Here is an 18,627-nt window from a genome sequence, read left to right on the forward strand (position 1 = left end):
TTTGACAGAACTTCGGACTTTGCCTGGAACTGACAATTCCACTTTTTACTTAATAATAGAGTCTGGACTCTCGGGTTCAACCGCATGCACGCTGGCGCCATCGTCGAACATTTTCTTACTGATTCCCGCCAATTGCCCTGTTAATGTTTCAATGCGAAATCATTATATGCCCAATTACGCGAAAATCCGTCCTAGTCGGCGTGACTGAAAGATGACACCAAAAATGGCCGACGGCGCAAGAAGTAAGAACGCGTCAGAAATGTTCGGACTGACGTCAGATTTCCCAGGGAGATTGCTGCGAACAAACTAAATTAATGACTTTGAAAAGAAAACTAACTAAATTTCGGTCTGGTGTCGAATTGAACCCGGGCCTCCTGGGTGCGAGACGAACACACTTCCCCAACGAGGTCTACAAACGAGGTTCTGAGGTCTACAAACGGTAAAATGCTTTCGCGCTTCCACACGTAAGCAGTGGTAAGTGTCGCTGCCGCATTTCTGCGCGCAAGCGTAGATGGCCGGTCTGTGAAATCGGCGGGATGATGTTTGTGGCAAAACTACAAGTGGCAAAACTCCGCCAGAAATATTTAAATACTTGAAGTGCAAAATACAGCCTGCAGATGGAGGAAAAGAAGAGAAAAAAGCTCCCTCAGGTTAAATAATGAAATGTGATGAAGTGTCTCCTTGACATCTTAATAGAGCTCCCATTGACTGCGCGTTGCTGACCGCCTCTCAGCTTCCTCTCTTTCCACATTTCTATACCTCTCTTCACTTCCCCTAGCGCAGGGTAGTCGAGCAGACGCTTTTCCGGTTAGCATTCTCTCTCACCGGCTGTCCTTCTCGCCCTCTCGGCTGCAGCAAGTTTCCTTGCGGGGAGGGTCGAAAATTTCGCCAAGCATATGCGGGCTGAAACAATCACGCCTCGCCATCGCCTCGCCATCGCCCCGCACGCGTTCGGATCTGCGACCCCTCCGATCGGAAGTCTCGCGTCCTCATAATACACATGCGCAGGTAGTTCCGGCGGCTCTCTCTCTCTCTCTCTCTCTCTCTCGCGCGCGTGCGCGAGCGAGGCGCCATTGATTGCCTGTCCTCTGTTGCAATCGATGGGCCGACTGACAAACAGAAGCCGCGGCACAACGCGCAGTCGTCTCCCAGCGGAGCGCGAGTTGTGGCGGTGCGCGACAAGAAAAATGGCTGTGGCTTAGGTAAGGTTAAGCCCAGGATGCGAAGCATACTAGCCTTTATTTTAGTTGTTGAACCACTGTTTAGCCTGGTGAACTGCTGTTGCTTGGCTATATTTGGTTCGGCTAGACGAAGAAACAACTCATGCATTACTGCTTCGCCTTCAAGAGTGGAACGCGACAGCGTTCCCGTCGACCCGCCAAGGGGTGTAAGACAATGGGCTACAGGGCAGCGACTACGCGCCCCGCATTGGACGCGGTGAGCGTCGAGCAAAGCAGCGTTCGGCGCGGCAACGAAATTTGCGCCTGAGCAAGAGACGCACGCCTTAGAAACAGCTCGTTTCTAAGGCAACACCGCATTCACTAGAGGCGCTTTTGTACCGCTTTGAAGCATCGTACTCGTGGCTCAGTGGTAGCGTCTCCGTCCCACACTCCGGAGACCCTGGTTCGATTCCCACCCAGCCCGTCTTGCAAGAGTTGAGCCAAAGCCACTTCTCCTCTGTCGTGACGTCACGGTGTCACGTGGTTTCATGGCGACACCGCCGCGCCTGAGGAGCTGGGTTGAGCTCTCGTAATATGCTTCGCATAAAAGGAGGAGAGGCGGTGAAACACTTTCAAAGGTCCTACTGATTGGGAGAGAGAAGAGAGAGAGAGAAAAGAAACAACATGCCAGCCGATCGATCCGCCGCAACGCCGCTCAGTGGGCCGCTTTCTCCCGGGAACGCCGCGATATATGATCACGCGTCCCGCAAGTCGCGCACCCAAAGTGGAACGCAACAGGAAGAAAAGGGCCGTCGTAATGTTTCGCGACGCGAGACTCGAAAGAAAGGAAGAAACACAACAGTCGACGACGACAACGAAAGAATCTGCTTGGCCTTCTCCGTCACTCCTTGTACAGCGAACCAGTGTTTATGCATCTGTATGATGTTTCGTTAAACTACGAATGCTTGGACGCGACTAGCATGAAATAACACGTTCTGGTTCGTGATTTTGTTGAATAATGTAAATAATGACAGGAAGCGGATAGAAGCTCGTCGAGCTTGCTTCCCTGCGCAGGGACGATACCGGTGGAAGTTGTCGCCCTTGATCAAAACGGGTGTCCTTAGCCCATTCAACTTATAATTAAAATCTGAAGGCAATAATCAGGAATCCTTCGGCGACTGGAAACATCTTATCCCCCCCCCCCTCCCTGATCCTTCTCGCCAGCCTCCACTTTTTTTTTTATTATACTTGAGTTAGAGTTTCGGTAAACACTGGCTAGAGCCGCACTTGTGCATGTCTAGCCTTCCACGGTGAAGTAATTTCGGTAATTCGGAAGTTCCACTACTGGCATGGCATGCGCTTCTTGTGGCAGAAAGTGTCTCCTACCCGCCGTGGTTGCTCAGTGGCTATGGTGTTGGGCTGCTGAGCACGAGGTCGCGGGATCGAATCCCGGCCACGGCGGCCGCATTTCGATGGGGGCGAAATGCGAAAACACCCGTGTGCTTAGATTTAGGTGCACGTTAAAGAACCCCAGGTGGTCGAAATTTCCGGAGTCCTCCACTACGGCGTGCCTAATAATCAGAAAGTGGTTTTGGCACGTAAAACCCCATAATTTAATTTTTTTTAAGTGACTCCTGTGCTAGTGGTGAGCGGCGGTGGCTTTTCTACACGCTCACTGCTAAAGAGGCCTTCTTGTTCCACAGCAAGCTGTTGGTGCCGTCATTTCTTGACGCAGGCGAAGACACTTAATTTGTTCCAAAAATTACGTGGGCCCGTATTCGTAAAGAGCTCTCGCGGTAGCATTGTTCGTAAGAGAAAAAAAAAATTGTAGCCAGCCTCGATGTTGGACGAATAGTTGGGAAAGGTGGTCGCTAAATCAAAAAAAAAAAAAAGAAGACCACTCACAAACGAAAAGCTCAGTGTATTCGGCCTGTTATATTTAATGTTTACTTTCGGCCTCTCACCGAATATATCGAAACCTAAGCTGTGGTACACCCGATACATCTTCCACCGCTAAGACGCCTGGTCAACTTCGGCAGCCATGCCCAAGTCTTTAACCCCCCCCCCCCTCCCCCGTACCCCAGTAAAAGAAAAGGAGGGGGGCACTTTGATGGTGTGATGATTCCAGAAGGATAAAAAAAAAAAACACGAGCACATTGAGATGCAGGACGCAGGACGGACGCTTGTTTCGCGTCAGGCCGTCCAAATCAGCCCGTTTGCTCACCACGGCACCGAACAGTTTACTTGTCTCGGGACGCAAATACAAACACTGTAACTGTTAAATGGCGCAGAACGCGTCTCTCAAGTACTGCAGTCACCGCGTACGTCGCCCAGCATATCGGCGCATCCATTTCTAAAAGTCTATCAGATGCATGGCCAAAATACTCTGCGGTTACCACGATGGTATCACGGCGCCGTGTATAAAGTATATATTACGCTGTACACTCGGTAAGCACACGGGACAAATTTCGGCAGGGTCCCTGCATGCTGCTTCGGCGCGAGGTGCAATGTATGCTTAAGCACCGTACGGTGCATAACGTTGAAAATGCGCTGTAACTGTCTGTACCCCACCCCCACGTCCTGTGATTTACAATGAACGCGTTTCTAGAACTTAATCAACGACATCATCATCTTACTGACCGTGATTGTAACAGCCTGAACTGTGAGAACTGTACCTAACTTTAGATTATAAACAACGTACGTCGAGCGTGCCCGCAATACACTTGAGAAAAAGAGAATAGATAGCTCGACCCATAGCACGCATCGACAAGTGGCCATTTTCCGAACGTTTTCCTTTAGTGTCCGTGGCCGAAATTCTCTGCGTGTCAGGCCACCAAGGCCATTGTGGCATTCACGAAAGAGATTGAACTGGTTATGGTTGACTGTAATCAATTTTTCCTGCCCCTCTTTTTTTATTTTATTCATGCCAATCTACTTTCTCTCCTGTCGTTACCAACGTCCCTTCTCCCCTCTCACTTTGTTTCCCTTCCCTCTTACTTCAACGCTGAGAACATATTACGTTGGAAAAACGCGCGGTTCAGTCTTACCGCTTGGCTTGTTGCGCAGAATAAATCTCTCTCTCTCTCTCTCTGCGTTTTTAGAAGTTCATCGAACATCTTTTCTTTTTATGGTGCCTTCCCGATCGGCGAGACTCCTACGCCAATGCAGAGGAGTACGCGTTCGTCCAGTTTGCTTATCGTCGCCGTCGGGCTGAAGAATGCTGGCGCGCGATTTTCCGACACCCTGAACTTGGGACGCCCGCATTAGCCTCGCTCCATATAAGGCGTCTCGCCAGCATTCGGTGTGAAGGAGCTTCTTATCGCTGCGTGCATATTTGGCCATCATAAACGAAGCGCCCTCGAAAGAACGGCCGCGTTGTTTCCGTATCTTCGCGGCTACAGACGCAAACATTCTTGCTCTGGACTGTCGGTTCTGCATATAGAAGCATGTACGCTCGAAGCTCAAGGTCCGTTTTTGATGGCGGAAATATATATATAGTAAAGCGGGGTGTTTACGACAGGTTCTTTTCAATCTGCTCGCCAGCAAGATAGCGTCGGAAAGTGTGCGTAAGTATGCGTGTTTTAGATAGCAGCTAGCTGCAGGGAATACAACATGTTTCGAATATAAATAGTGGTTTGCGGATAACATACATGCCCGAAGTGCTATTCTCAGAGGCTGTGAGTGCACAAATGTCGTTCCTTACTGTCATCTCTTCTTTCTATTCTTTTATGCGAAGCATATTACGAGAGCTCAACCCAGCTCCTCAGGCGCGGCGGTGTCGCCTTGAAACCACGTGACACCGTGACGTCACGACAGAGGAGAAGTGGCTTTGGCTCAACTCTTGCAAGACGGGCTGGGTGGGAATCGAACCAGGGTCTCCGGAGTGTGGGACGGAGACGCTACCACTGAGCCACGAGTACGATGCTTCAAAGCGGTACAAAAGCGCCTCTAGTGAATGCGGTGTTGCCTTAGAAACGAGCTGTTTCTAAGGCGTGCGTCTCTTGCTTAGGCGCACATTTCATTGCCGCGCCGAACGCTGCTTTGCTCGACGCTCACCGCGTCCAATGCGGGGCGCGTAGTCGCTGCCCTGTAGCCCATTGTCTTACACCCCTTGGCGGGTCGACGGGAACGCTGTAGCGTTCCACTGTTGAAGGAGAAGCAGTAATGCATGAGTTGTTTCTTCGTCTAGCCGAACCAAATATAGCCAAGCAACAGCAGTTCACCAGGCTAAACAGTGGTTCAACAACTAAAATAAAGGCTAGTATGCTTCGCATCCTGGGCTTAACCTTACCTAAGCCACAGCCATTTTTTTTTCTTTTGTGAGAATACTTCAACTGCACTTTAATCGAAAGTTATTCTTAGGTTAAACTTGAGGACAACAGAGAAAAAATGGAAAGGGGAGCCGCGTGACGCCTCCAGAAACCAGCTATAAGCTGCACTTTACGGAGAGAAAGGTTACGGCAAAGTGGCTGTAAGCAGAAGAAGAAGAAGAAGAAGAAAATGACAATGAATCTTAGCGCACCATATAGGTCGGCATATTCCCTCATAGCACACTCACTCACACTTACTTTCCAGTCATGAGTGTGAGTGTGACTCACGCGATGAATGACGTGAGTGGAAGTGAGTACGAAAACGTGAGTGACTGTCGGCGAGAGTAAGTGGCCATGAGCGTGAGTGCGAGATACATAGATAGAATAAACTTTAATGTCCAACGGATAAGGTGATCTGCCCACCCCACGACACGCAGGTCAGGGGGTGAGTGCCGCCGCCTCAGATGCAGGCCGGGAGGTCATGGGTCCCAGCAGCCTCTTCAGCCAGTTGGACGAGCCGGAGCTGGAGCTCGGAGTCCGAGCTGCGCAGCAGGGTCTCCCAGGTGTCTCTACTACCTATTTTGTGCGTTCCCCCGGGAGAGTACGGACATTCCCATATTATGTGGTCGAGGGTCCCTCTCGCCCCACAAGATTACCACATGTTCCCCGAAGCCAGGAGCGATAGATGTAATCTTTGCGTGAGTGCGAGTTAGTGATTGTCCTGACACACACAAAAAAAGAAAAAGATACTGGTCAGTTAAGTGTGAGTGCGTGTCCACTTATTCTGCCGACCCACGTCTTACGCGCCATTTGCGCACGCCAAGAGCAATAGATACTCGTAATCTTGCGTTTCTGCCTCAGCGTTGACATCGTTAAAGGCAAGGAATTCTTGAACCGTGTAAATGGTGCAAATACAGAGTAACCTACGCACAGAATTTGACGTTTCAAATACGACTAGGTGCGTCGCATGAAGCTAGAAACAATAGACGTTTTTGATACCGGAACAGGAATGAACGCCTCCATTGCCGCTCGCCCGAAATGACGCAGAACACGGAACGTTGAGAACCAGCGTGGCGTTTCGGCATGGCCCCCGTGATAAGGCGGCGCCCGCGGTGCGCCGGACATCTCGGACGCCATGCTCTGCAACGCGTTAGATGTCCCGACTGCCGTGTGCACACTTCGTCTGCTTAGGCGCTATTTGAAGTTTATTGATATATGCGCTAGACTTTTACCAGCCCTGCGGCTTTGCCAAGGTGGCTTCAATAGTACGTACTGTTCATTTAAAATCAATTTAAATGAAGTGAAATTTTGCCGCCGTTGTCATTTAAGTCATATACGATGAGGACTAGAGTGAGATGGTCCCAATGGCCATTTATAGTGCTTCATTTGGAAATCCAGGGCTCGACGGAAACCCGTCTGGGGAATATTCTAGGCGGGAAATATCGAGCGGGGACCAGTCGTTGGAAACAAAAGACTTTTTTTTTGTTTTGTATTCAGCGATTGGTCGGCGCTCGATACTTCACACCAGTGCTTAATTTGCTTCGACTGTCCTCGGCATGCTGAATAGGCGGCTGGGACGGCCGTAAACCCACTTGGCAAGTATAGGGCGCCAATTCGTGTTCGTTTGCATCAGCAGACGGTGCTGAAGCGACCTAGAAAGAAAGTTTTTTTCTTTCTTTTTTATGCTCAAGAGAGAGAGAGAGAGACCCACGAAGTCCTTTGCACTGTTTGCCTGTCGTTAATTTTCCCGCGTCTCCGATTGCGTACTGAAAAGCGCAGATAGAGTCAATAATCAGGCGGCAGAGTTCCTTTTTCTTCTTCTTTTTCAGGGATTCCATTGCCTACACTCTATACGTATACATCCCTTAACCCACCTCCACACGTACAGGACAACTAGCTGGACGCGAGTTTCTCTCTCTCTTTCTCTCTCACCCACCTTCGAGAAGTAGAAGACATAATGTTGTTGTTGTTGTTGTTGTCCCGTGTGGCCGTGGCACATATCCACAGTGGGAGATTGGCCATGAAACGGGTGGTTAAATCAGGTGCAAAAAATAATAATAAGGGAGTTAACAATTTGAACATTGGAGTTTAAAAGTATCCGTCTTGATTTTCGAAGACATAACCTTGCGTCAACTGGCTTTCTTTTTCTTCACTCTTTGGACGCCTGCTGCGCATGCACAAGCAAATTCACCCGCACACATCCTCTACTTCGCCTCTTTGCACGTAACAGTATTTCCGAATGCCGCTGCTGCATCCATCGCATAAGGAACGGTGCGCCAATATGCGCCAAGCAAAGCTTCCCACGGCGTCTGCAATTCAGCGGACTCGCTTCTCCCTTTTGAGCGAGGCGTCTTTCGGCCGCACCCTTTCATCCCCGTACAGCGCCAGCGTGGTAGTGGGTTAAAACTTCGCTTTACATACAAGCAACTGCCGTCTTTCAAATGCAAATCGGCGTGACGAGAGCGCAGACAGAATTCGTTGGGCGAGTATTAAGGCGGGAGAGTGCATTTAAATTGCTCCTATACGGGGGACGCGTACGCTATACCGGCAGCGCTCGCGCCGCCCACGCCGCAGCGTAACGTGAATCCCGTTATTCATAGCGGCTTGAGAGAAAAAAAAGAATATGTACATACGTATGCACTAAGACGTTGCGTAAGGGACGCCTATGCAGCGTCGTCCCTCGAGAATAGCAGTCGCTAAGTACCTCGCGTTCGACGTTGTATTTGCTTGCTGCAACGCTCAACGCGAAGTACCGTTCCACCAAACGGCGAGGCGGGGGATAGGCGAACGACGAAGATTGTGTTGACACATTGTAAGAAGGAGAAGCGAAAAAAAGAAAGAAGAACGGAAAGAAAGAAACCAGGATGTTTGGTTACGGAAGCTCGTAAATGTAGATCGCATTCGTGCAGCGCCGACGAGCACTCGCGTAATTATATTCACGTGGTTCTTGTTTGAAACATGGTCAGTTAGGCATTATAGGTTCGGTGCTGTCTTTTTCCTGCTGAACTACCATATTATAGTATAGTCAGCCTTAAAGATCGACTGCAACTAAACTTTGGACCGCTTTCGAAGCCTAGTTTCAGATAGCGTTGATATGCAGCAACCTCCGTGAAAACTTTTACGCTTCAAATGCAAGTGAACGTGCCACAAAAAGCTCCCGAAAATAGGCATTTTGGATAGTGAAACTAGAAAAGAACGCCGCCAACGCTGTTCGCTTTGATTATTATTATTATTATTATTATTATTATTATTATTATTATTATTATTATTATTATTATTATTATTATTATTATTATTATTATTATTATTATATGAGCAAATCTTTTGGGAAGGACCTGTGGCCATGCCACCAAGCCCGTTCTTTATAAGCTTCTGGGGCATTTAAATATCTAAATACATTTATGCTTAAAGCTGTACATTATTCACTGCGGAAAGATAACTTGGTTGCATGCTATTCATTCCTATGCCCCACAAATCTTCCAGCACACCACTATGCACAGCAAGTTCCATTCATGCTTCCCCTGCTATTCTTAAAACCAAACGCCTTAGCCTGCTTCCACGCTAGACTTCCGAGTTCGCGGGCGGCAACCGAGGCGCGCCAGAAATCTTGGAGGCCGTGGTCCGAGATTTGCGTCATATCCCTCAACCAAGTGTAAACGTCCTCTGCTTTGGTGTTATTTAAAGGCTGTTGATAAGAAAACTAGATGAATGGCAGCCCTGAAGTTTTGCCAAGATTGCTTCAATACATACGCATAGCCAATTTAGTCAAAGTAAACATTTGTTGCGGTTGACATTTATGACCACGGCTACAGACAGGCCTGGCTTGGGCTCGCACCTGTGTTTACGTGGCTCCAAAACGAACTGTTGCAGAAAAAAAGTCGCAGTTTAGCCCGAAAGGCGAAGCATCAATCGCGATTGCAAATTAATGAACAGCTAGCTATACGAAGAAAGGATAGTAGTTTTATCGGCCCTATAACGTTGTAAACATAGGCATACTAACTAGATTAACCATCATGGCGTCATGCGCGCACAAGCAAACATGAACACATGTCACTCGATGACCGCGGAAACTCGCTGTCCAAATGCTGGAGCCAGGAAGTGCGGCAGCAGCAGCGAGCGAATTGACCTTCGTGCGGCGTTTCGCATCAATGCGAACTAAGCCGCGAAAGCACAGCGCGTTGCCGGACTCTGACCCCGTCACCAGATGGCTTTCAAAATACAGGGACGCCCGAAATAGAACGCTCCACCCCAGTGGCGTAGCTATGTCGTCTGGTACCCGGGGCCCATAGGTCTTCTGTCACCCCCCCCCCTCCCGGGTGTAGCCGGCGGGAGGGGTGTCTTCAGACGTATATGACACCCCCCCCCTACCCCCACTAGCTCCTTGCACCCGGGGGCTCACGGCCCCCCGGCCCCCCTGTTGCTACGCCACTGCCCCCCCCTCCCTACCCTCCTCCCGGATCCTTGCGCGCGATGGAAGACGGCGCGCTTCCTCCTCGCTTCCCTCGCTTACGTGCGCGATGAGCGCGGCTCACCCTCTCTCGCTTTCACTCGCATATACAGCACATGGCTCGCGGCCACGATTTTATGACCCCGGACTTTATACGAAGCCTCACGGCGACGCCGACGGCAGAAATGCGCCTAGAGTGTGCATACAATTTCTATCGCAATAAAAGAAACCGTATTAGTAACTTGATTCCACAAGCAACGCCTACCGAAAGGCAAATCACGTCGGGCCCTATTCGAATGCACAAAACTACCTATAACGGGCGTACAAAGTCAGTTTTAGTAAATGCAGGTTATAGCGTACACTTTTCATGCGTTGTTCTCGTCTCCACTATGCGATTTTCGCCAGTTTAGCATACCACCACGTAATGTGGTCTTTTTTATTAGCGTTGATGCGGAAAAGTTCGACTCGGCATGCATTAAACAAGTTTTGCAGGAAAGTGTAGCTCGAGACCTAGCAGAAATCCACGTCCGGTTCAAAACGAGAAAGAAAGGAAGAAAAGAAGAAAGAAAGGAAGAAAAGAAGAAAGAAAGAGAAATAGAAAGAAAGAAAGCGGCAGCACGACATCAGGTTTAAGAGGTGCTGAACAATCTGCTATAATATAGGACAGGCGGGAATGTTTGTGATGTTGTGTTCGATTTCCCAAGTGAGACAAGAAAATTATAGGCCAAATTTCTGTTTCTTGTCTTTTCTCACTTTCGAAACAGAATCGACTCCTTCATTCATTTAATGCTTAACTGCATCAGATAGCTTTTAATTTCCAGATATTCTGCGAATTATTCCGTTTCGTTTGATACCCTTTTGTTCTTTCAAATTCTTCTTACACTCTTGATCCCTCCTCCGCGACAGTCAGTACGACGGACTCTTTCCACGCCAGCGTAAAACGCGGCGCGTACGAAGCGTGCGGCGTGTGGACGTTCACGGTGCAACTGCTGCATCGACGTCGTCTGTCCGCGGACAGCCACTAACAAAGGAAGCTTGTCTTATCTCGACTGTATCATCACAAAGCTGGCGCCTGATAAAACGGCAAAAGAAAATATAGCAATAGTCTGCAACCTCCACTGCAGGTCGTTCTTGTTTTGCGCTCTCAGTTCGTCGCGAACCAGACGGTGCACTATCTTTGCGTCGCTCCCTTCAATGTGAATGCATCCGTGCACGTGTGAGCACGTGAGTTTCAACACCGACAGAAATACACACCATTTTGCTTCTTGTTCTGGCCTCTTTCGTCGCTTGCATTTCTTTCAAACAAAAAAAAAGAAAGGAAGAGAGAGAGAGGAGAAAGAAAACATTCCTCTTGAACTTCTGTCACCTATGCTCCTCGACCTCGTCACTGGTGTCTGGAGTAGCGCGTCGTGTCTGTACTGGAGCGTAAACATTGCTACACCGTCTGCTTTCTGCACGTCATTTCTTTTTAGCTTTTGGCATCGCCCATATTTTTTTAAAAACCTTCCTTGCCCTTGAACCCGTGCTGTTTTCACGGTCGACGCCTGTATTGACATTACCTGTCGGCACCGCGTTTGTGAGCACCACCATCCTGTTTTCCAACGACACCGTTCTTCATTTTTCTTTTTTTTTTCGTCAGCCTTTCCTTTCAATCACGCCTACACATGAATGTTTTGACAAACGCGCTCTACATTTAGTGTGTACGCCGACTCCATCACTCCGCCGTCGACCAAAGGCTATATTTACCGGAGTTCAATATCCGGAGAATTGATGCGTAGCGAATAATGCAAAGAGAATGCTGCTAAAATTGAATGAAAGAGTGCGGCTTACTACACAAAGGCACAGGTTCGCAGAGGGCATCGTAAAGGGTTGTCATCAGTAGACTAACGCTAACCCGTATCTTTCTTATCTAAAATCTAGGTTGCCGCTTTCCCCTTCTCCACGAGTGGAGTAGCCAACCGTGAACACCAAGGTTGACTTCCCTGCATTTCCTACTTCAACCAATTCTTGGCCTGTCAACCTTGTACGAGCAGCAACAAGAGCAATAACAGAAACAACAACAGAGAGAGAGAGAGAGAGAGACAGACAGACAGACAGACAGACAGACAGACAGACAGACAGACAGACAGACAGACAGACAGACAGACAGACAGACAGACAGACAGACAGACAGACAGACAGACAGACAGACAGACAGACAGATGACCTCCCTGCATTTTCTACTTCGTATCTTTCTATCGAGCCAACCAATTCTTGGCCTGTGAACCTTATATGAGCAGTAACAGGAGCAATAACAGAAACAACAACAAAGAGAGAGAGAGAGAGAGAGAGAGAGAGAGAGAGAGAGAGAGACGGACGGACGGACGGACGGACGGATGGACAGACAGACAGACAGACAGACAGACAGACAGACAGACAGACAGACAGACAGACAGACAGACAGACAGACAGACAGACAGAGACAGACAGACAGACAGACAGACAGACAGACAGACAGACAGACAGACAGACAGACAGACAGACAGACAGACAGACAGACAGACAGACAGACAGACAGACACTGGCGCAAGCTGACTCCGAATACTGTTAGCGCCATTTCATGTCCATCACGCATGTCCTTTCTTCTACATCGGCTGATCCTTACTCGTGTAATGGAAAGAACCGCTTCGTCGCACGTGGGCATTCGCTGTAAAGAGGTGCCGCTACGCCCAGTTTTCGCTATACGCGTCCAACCCTGTGCGTGCGTGGAGCGTGTGCGTGGCGTGGTGGGTCGTTCCTACGCGCGAACAGAGGTCGCGCGTATATGCGTGTGAGCGTTCGTTTCGCGACGTCGGCCAACGCACGCCAGACTCGCCCCTGTTTCCTTTTCATGTTTTTTTTTACATTTCGTTCGTCGTTATTTTTTTTTCTTTCCAGCAACTGGCGGCAAGGCCGTTACGCGTGATTCACCAAAAGCCAACGGGACCGGCCGGAGGCAGAACGCGAGAGACAAAGCCGGAAGAACGAGCGGGACGGAAAGAAATGTCATAAAGAAAGAACAGTGGCCAAGGCAGACAGACAACCTCTCGTCCCACTCTGGCTTGCGTCTGTGCTTTGCTTGTCTTGCTCGCAGCGCTACGCTTTTGCGGGCGTCACGCATCCGACCTGCCCTTGCGCGTGAGACCGTGTTAGGCATATACTATGCAGCAGGATACCATTACAGACTTTTACGTAACAACCTGATACAAGATCTTATATAAGAAGCATCGCCAGAAAGCTATTTGAAGTAATTTCAAACACCTGCGGATCGCGAACGTATCACTCGTACTTTCACAACCAGACCTGATTATCGTGTGCGACGGCTGTTGTCGGCAGTCAATTAACATATCGTTAGATTTGACGTCCCTAAATTGCACAGTGGGTTATGAGTGACGTGGTGGTGGTGGAGGGCTCCGAAACAATTCCGATCACCCGGGCTTTCTTTACCGTGCACCTAAGTTTAATTATACGCGAGAATTTTTTCTGCATTTCGCCCCACATTGAGATGCCGCCGCCGTGGCCGGGATTCGAACCCGCAACATGGTGTCCAGCACCGGAACGCAATATATAGACGCTGAGCCACCGCATCGTGGAAGTTGGTTTTGACAACAGATGCACCGCATTTAAACGCGCGCGGACTCGCCGGAGGGTTATTTGCGTGATGCACTTGGGACAGGGGATCACGTGTCCCTGTTCCTCGTCTCCGATAAGACTGTTAACGGCAGACACCGGCCTCATCGTTAGCGCCAATGTGCGACACGCCGTCGAGGGAAGTGTTGCTGGGCCCCGATTGGCCCGACATCCTATCAACGAAGCGAGCCATTAGGACACTCTTAGGACATTTTGTTGACGCAAGCTTATATTAAAGGCTGCGAATGAGCCTTCTGGACACGAACGTGCGCGTGCGCGCCTCCTACGTTGCCTTTTTTCACCACCACACCTCACGGACGTCTTTTTTCTCATCTGGCTTCTAAGAAAAGTAAACGAGAAGGGAGGGCATTAACCCAGGGGCCCGATTTTTTTATTAGTCATATCATAAGAAACCAACAAACACTGACACCAAGCACCACACAGGGGAAATTACTTCTGCTTAATAAATGAAATAAAGAAACGATAAATTAATGGAAGTGAAAGTGGATAAAAAAACAACAACTTGCCGCAGGTGTGGACCGAACCCACAACCTTCGCAATCTAAGAAAAGTAGTATTCTAAAGGTCTATTATTTCACGCCAACCTCTCTGCTTATTCTCGAAGAAAGCCTCCCCTCTTTCGTTCTTAATTGAATTTTGACGTCAATTTTGCTACAGGGTGCCGCGGTACTATATTGACGTCTCGTCGATATACGCGATTTGGCGTCTTCAACAACGCCAACACCCGCGCACCCTGCGAGCCATTTTTCCTCCGCGGTATTTGCCAACCAAATCCATTCAGGACTCCAATCCACAGTCGCCCTCGACTGTGGATTGGATCGGCGTGTATATAGATTGCGTTAATTGCCTCCGACTGTGCTCGCACCACACAGAGGCGGTGCTGCAGCTGCCACGAAACTTTTCCAAACGCCCACCTCCACACGCCCGCCCGGACACTCCTACAGAAACGGAACGAAAAAACAACCACCGGGGCTATAACGCTCAAACAAAAATCTATGAGCGGCGCAGAGTCGATCGAAGTTACGCAGCTGATGAGGCCGAGAGTATACGAAAAAAAGAACATCGAAAGAAAGCGCATAAACATAAGTGCTGACCGAAGAAGAAGTAAGAAGAAGAGATAAACAAACTGGTATACGAAAGCGGCCCGCAAAATCTGGTTCACGGTGCTGGCTGCTGCAGTGATGGGCCGTATACGCGAGCTGTTAATGTCGGGTAATTGCGACACCTGCGGCTATGCAGCGACTGGCTACTCGGCGTGTAGCAGCCGCCGCGGAATGCTGCCGCATCGTCAAGGAGGAGGAGGAGGAGGAATTGGCGCTGGTCGACGGCAGGAGTGGGAAAGAGGAAGTCGGAGGTGAATGAAGCGCGCGAGATTATAAATGAACGCCTGTGCCGGACGCTAAGACTTCCGCCAAGCTCGAGAAAGAGAGGGAGAAAGAGATGCGAGGTGGAGCACTCCGGCCGCCATCAACAGCACGCGCGCATTTTTGCTTCTAACTTTTTTTTTTCCCTTGCTCGCTATATCGCACCTTGCTCGTCGCTGGCCGGGGGAGTGGCGGATGCGTTAGCGATCTAGTTATCTTGTTTATTTTTTCGCCCCCTAATCGAGGAACGGCAACATATTAAAGACGACGAAGTGCCCGCGGTATCCACCGTGTTATAATACTCTGGACGGAATAGTACTATCTCCGAATCTGCGCCCTGTGTTTGCGATAACGAACGAACCTCCGTACGCGCGGACCTAACGTTTTAGGTCTGCGTCTGCAGCTTCCTGCGGATACGCCTTCGGAGAAGCGTTAGCGTTGGCGACAGTTTGCTATCAGATGTACAGATACAGGACAGCAAGGAGCCCGTAACGATTGAGTGTCTCGTTAAGTGCCCTCCGCCGGGCAATCTGTCTACACACGTTGTCGGTTGCATGCAGAGCGCGCCGCCGCGTCGCGACTTTTTAGGTAGGGTAACGTTGACGCGGAGGGCTACGCCACAGGCGCACTTGCCACGGCACTAACTCAATGAGTTAAGAATGTGGGGAGAACACGTAACTAATCCAGTTTGCCCTCTCTGAGGCGCGAGAAAGAGATGTAAAGTGATGGAATGGCGATAGACTCAGACAGAAGATAGACTGTCAGCCTCGAGTGCATATACTGAGCGTGTCAACGAATATGAGCGATAAAAGGAACGGCCTATAGAGATGACCATATAGGCGACTATAGTAGGGCATTCTTACGAATGCGACCAGGACGCTAATATGAACCGCATGCAGTCCCTTTTGGTGTCAGCTCAACTGCGCGTCTGTAGAATCTGCCTAATTCAATGTGTTATTTCGTTCGACATCGGACCCAGTTCGAATTCGCGAGCACTTGATGCTAACGAGAGACGCGCAGTGCTTGCGATACAGGAAACAGCCACGGAACCATGTTCGGATGTTTTAAGTATCCAGGTCGCTAATCTTGCAGTGCGGGTAGATTTATTTGTTCGTACCTCTCGAGACAGGTGTAGCCAGGTGTGACACCCAGTGCTCGCGGAATGACTACTGTCCTTTGCATCTCGTTAGGAAAAGAAAAAAGAATGGAGTGAGAGAGGTAGAAACACCCCAAGGAGCAAAAGGAGCTATCAGGAGTGCAACGTTCGACGCAAGTTAGCGGAAATGCATCCGCATCATCCAGATGCAATGCTTATATCACGGGGCTGAAGCGCGCCCACATTTATGAGAGGCAAGCATCGTCGTCCAGCAGTAAACCCGCAGTTTAGTTTTCACACATTCGCAGTTGTGCGTGCGCGTATAGAGAAGAATATACGGGCATAGGTTAATCTTCGACGCCAGATCGGAGATTCAACTGTAACAAGGGGCATAGTAGCTGCAGGCCACGCCCGCGCTTTGCAGAGCATCGCACTTGTCGTGCAAGCGCCTTACCTTTAAGAGGTTATCCTTTTGGATGAGCGGGATCTGGCGCTCGGAGCACAGTTGCTCTGCCATCCCGTCGCCGAGCCGAGCCGCCGCCAGCGGAGCAGCGGCACCCTGATCCCGATGATGCGCTGGGAAGAGACCAGCTGGGACGAGCGATGAAGAGGAGGAGGTGGAGAAGGGAGGAAGAACAGCGCCGCCGATCCCTCAGCCGTGCATCGCCTCCGCGCGCGCGCAGCACGCACCTCTGGCACAGGGGAGAAAACGCTTCCACGACACTCCGCCGGCTCGCCCGGCCGATCTCTGCCGGGCACCCACACCGGCGCGCGTGTCGTTCTCCTTCGCGCGTCCTCTCGCCCTTCCCCTTCGGCTCGGCTTCCTCCTCATCACCTCCTGCCGCGCAATGAAGCTCGCCGCCAGGGGCGTTTCGGCCTGCGGCGGCGGCTTCTCCGGCGGCAGCAGTGATTCCCAGGCCTGCGAGAGCTTCCCCCTCCTCTGAACGAGAGACAGTGCGTTGGAGGAAAGCGCGGCCTCGGAAATGCCCAACGCCGTGCTGAGCTGAGTCGACCGTCTCGGAGGCCTGTTAAAAAACGGACGAATCGTTGGCGCGCGGGAAGAAGCTTTGACGCGAGGAGAGGGGAGGTCGTCGGGCCTTCACGTTCTACGGTGAAAGCCCTCCGCCTCGTGGCATTGACTCACCTTCCGAGGCCGCAGCGCCGCCCCTCGACGGCCTGCGCAGACGACGTGAAGACTTGTCGGTGGAGTTGCTCCCAGTGATGCACATTTATTATTATTTTCCTTTTTCGGTTGCGGCGTCTTGTTCATAGGTGGCTTACATATAGCTCGAATCGATGCGCTATCACTTAGAGCGCAGCGTCATCGTTGCACCAACGGCTTTGTATCTTGCGTGGGTGGAGAGTTTTTGATTTTTTCCGGGAAATGGGGGGGGGGGGGGGCTAGCGCCCCACCAGCTTTCTGAAACCCATATATATATACATTTCTTGCACTTGAAGAAACTTCGCGTGACCTCGAAGAATTAATCGCAGAAGTAACGGCGTTATATGAGTATATACAAGACCTCATAGTAGGAGACAGTTCAATTTCACAGCCAGAGTCCTCTCGGTGGTGTAATCTTCCCTCGTGTAATCGTCGTATAATTGGTCATCATTAAAACTGATTCCCCTTTCCGGCGAAACTGCAGCCACTCTCTCTCTCTGTCTTTTTTTTTCTTTTTCTGTGAGTCCAAATGTAAGCGATGCTGTGCATGACGGCTGTTGATTACAACTTCGAGTGAATTCAGCTTGGCCTCATTTCGTTTACTGCGTGAATTATACAGTGTTCCCCAACTATCATGCACCAAGACTTAAAAAAAAGAGCAGTTGCGTTACTCGAAGGAAGCCTAGTGCATATTGTTTCAGTTACAGTGGAGTAGCCTCCAGTAACTATTTCGTTACTGAGATTCAATTCGGTAATTGCAATTAATTATCTAACTCGAGAAGTTGTGACATCTGTATGTAGGCACCCCCAAATGAGATCTAAATGCGGTGTTCTCAGCGACGTACTAATTGCGTACATTTTTTCCGACTATCAAAGAAACTCACGAAATATGAAAAATAACACGTGAGTGCGCTCCCACCCACATCATAGAACAGCGCCCTCAAGTAAGCTGATCGAAAACAACTGCGTTGCCCGAAGAGATAGCGCCTCACCTTGATAATGGTGCGGAAGGAGCACAAACAGCAGGTTTCGCGACTTCGCGTCACACTTATCATCCGTCTCTCAAGGCCGACTGATCCCATTCATAACAAAAGCCCCTTGATAACGTGGCCGAAACGCCGCTCTAAGCACGCACGGAATGCGGAAAGCAACGTAGTAGGCGTAGAATGTTTCAAAAAAATCTCGGCCAGAAACTTGCTTCGGACGAAAGCGAAATTAAACTGACCATTTTATTTTTCATGAAAGTGTATACGCGCTGCAAAGGCAGGTGTGTGCCAATAAATAAAAGCGAAATAAACACACCGGGAATTGACGATCGAACACACACACACACACACACACACACACACACACACACACACACACACACACACACACACACACACACACACACACACACACACACACACACACACACACA

The 18,627-nt window shown here is 49.8% G+C and overlaps 1 protein-coding gene across 1 annotated transcript in view; it reads right to left on the reverse strand.

Annotated features, from left to right (window-relative positions):
- LOC135908466 (dual specificity tyrosine-phosphorylation-regulated kinase 4-like) overlaps window positions 1-16,788 on the reverse strand; it is a 224,476-nt gene extending 207,688 nt beyond the window's left edge. Inside the window, exon 1 of the mRNA XM_065440238.2 lies at window positions 16,500-16,788. Within this exon, the coding sequence (XP_065296310.2) occupies window positions 16,500-16,562 (63 nt within the window). The 5' untranslated portion in view covers window positions 16,563-16,788. The remainder of the gene's footprint in view (window positions 1-16,499) is intronic.
- Between the last annotated feature and the right edge of the window lie 1,839 nt (window positions 16,789-18,627).

This window comes from Dermacentor albipictus, chromosome 3 (assembly GCF_038994185.2).
Source record: "Dermacentor albipictus isolate Rhodes 1998 colony chromosome 3, USDA_Dalb.pri_finalv2, whole genome shotgun sequence".
Lineage (NCBI taxonomy): Eukaryota > Metazoa > Arthropoda > Arachnida > Ixodida > Ixodidae > Dermacentor > Dermacentor albipictus.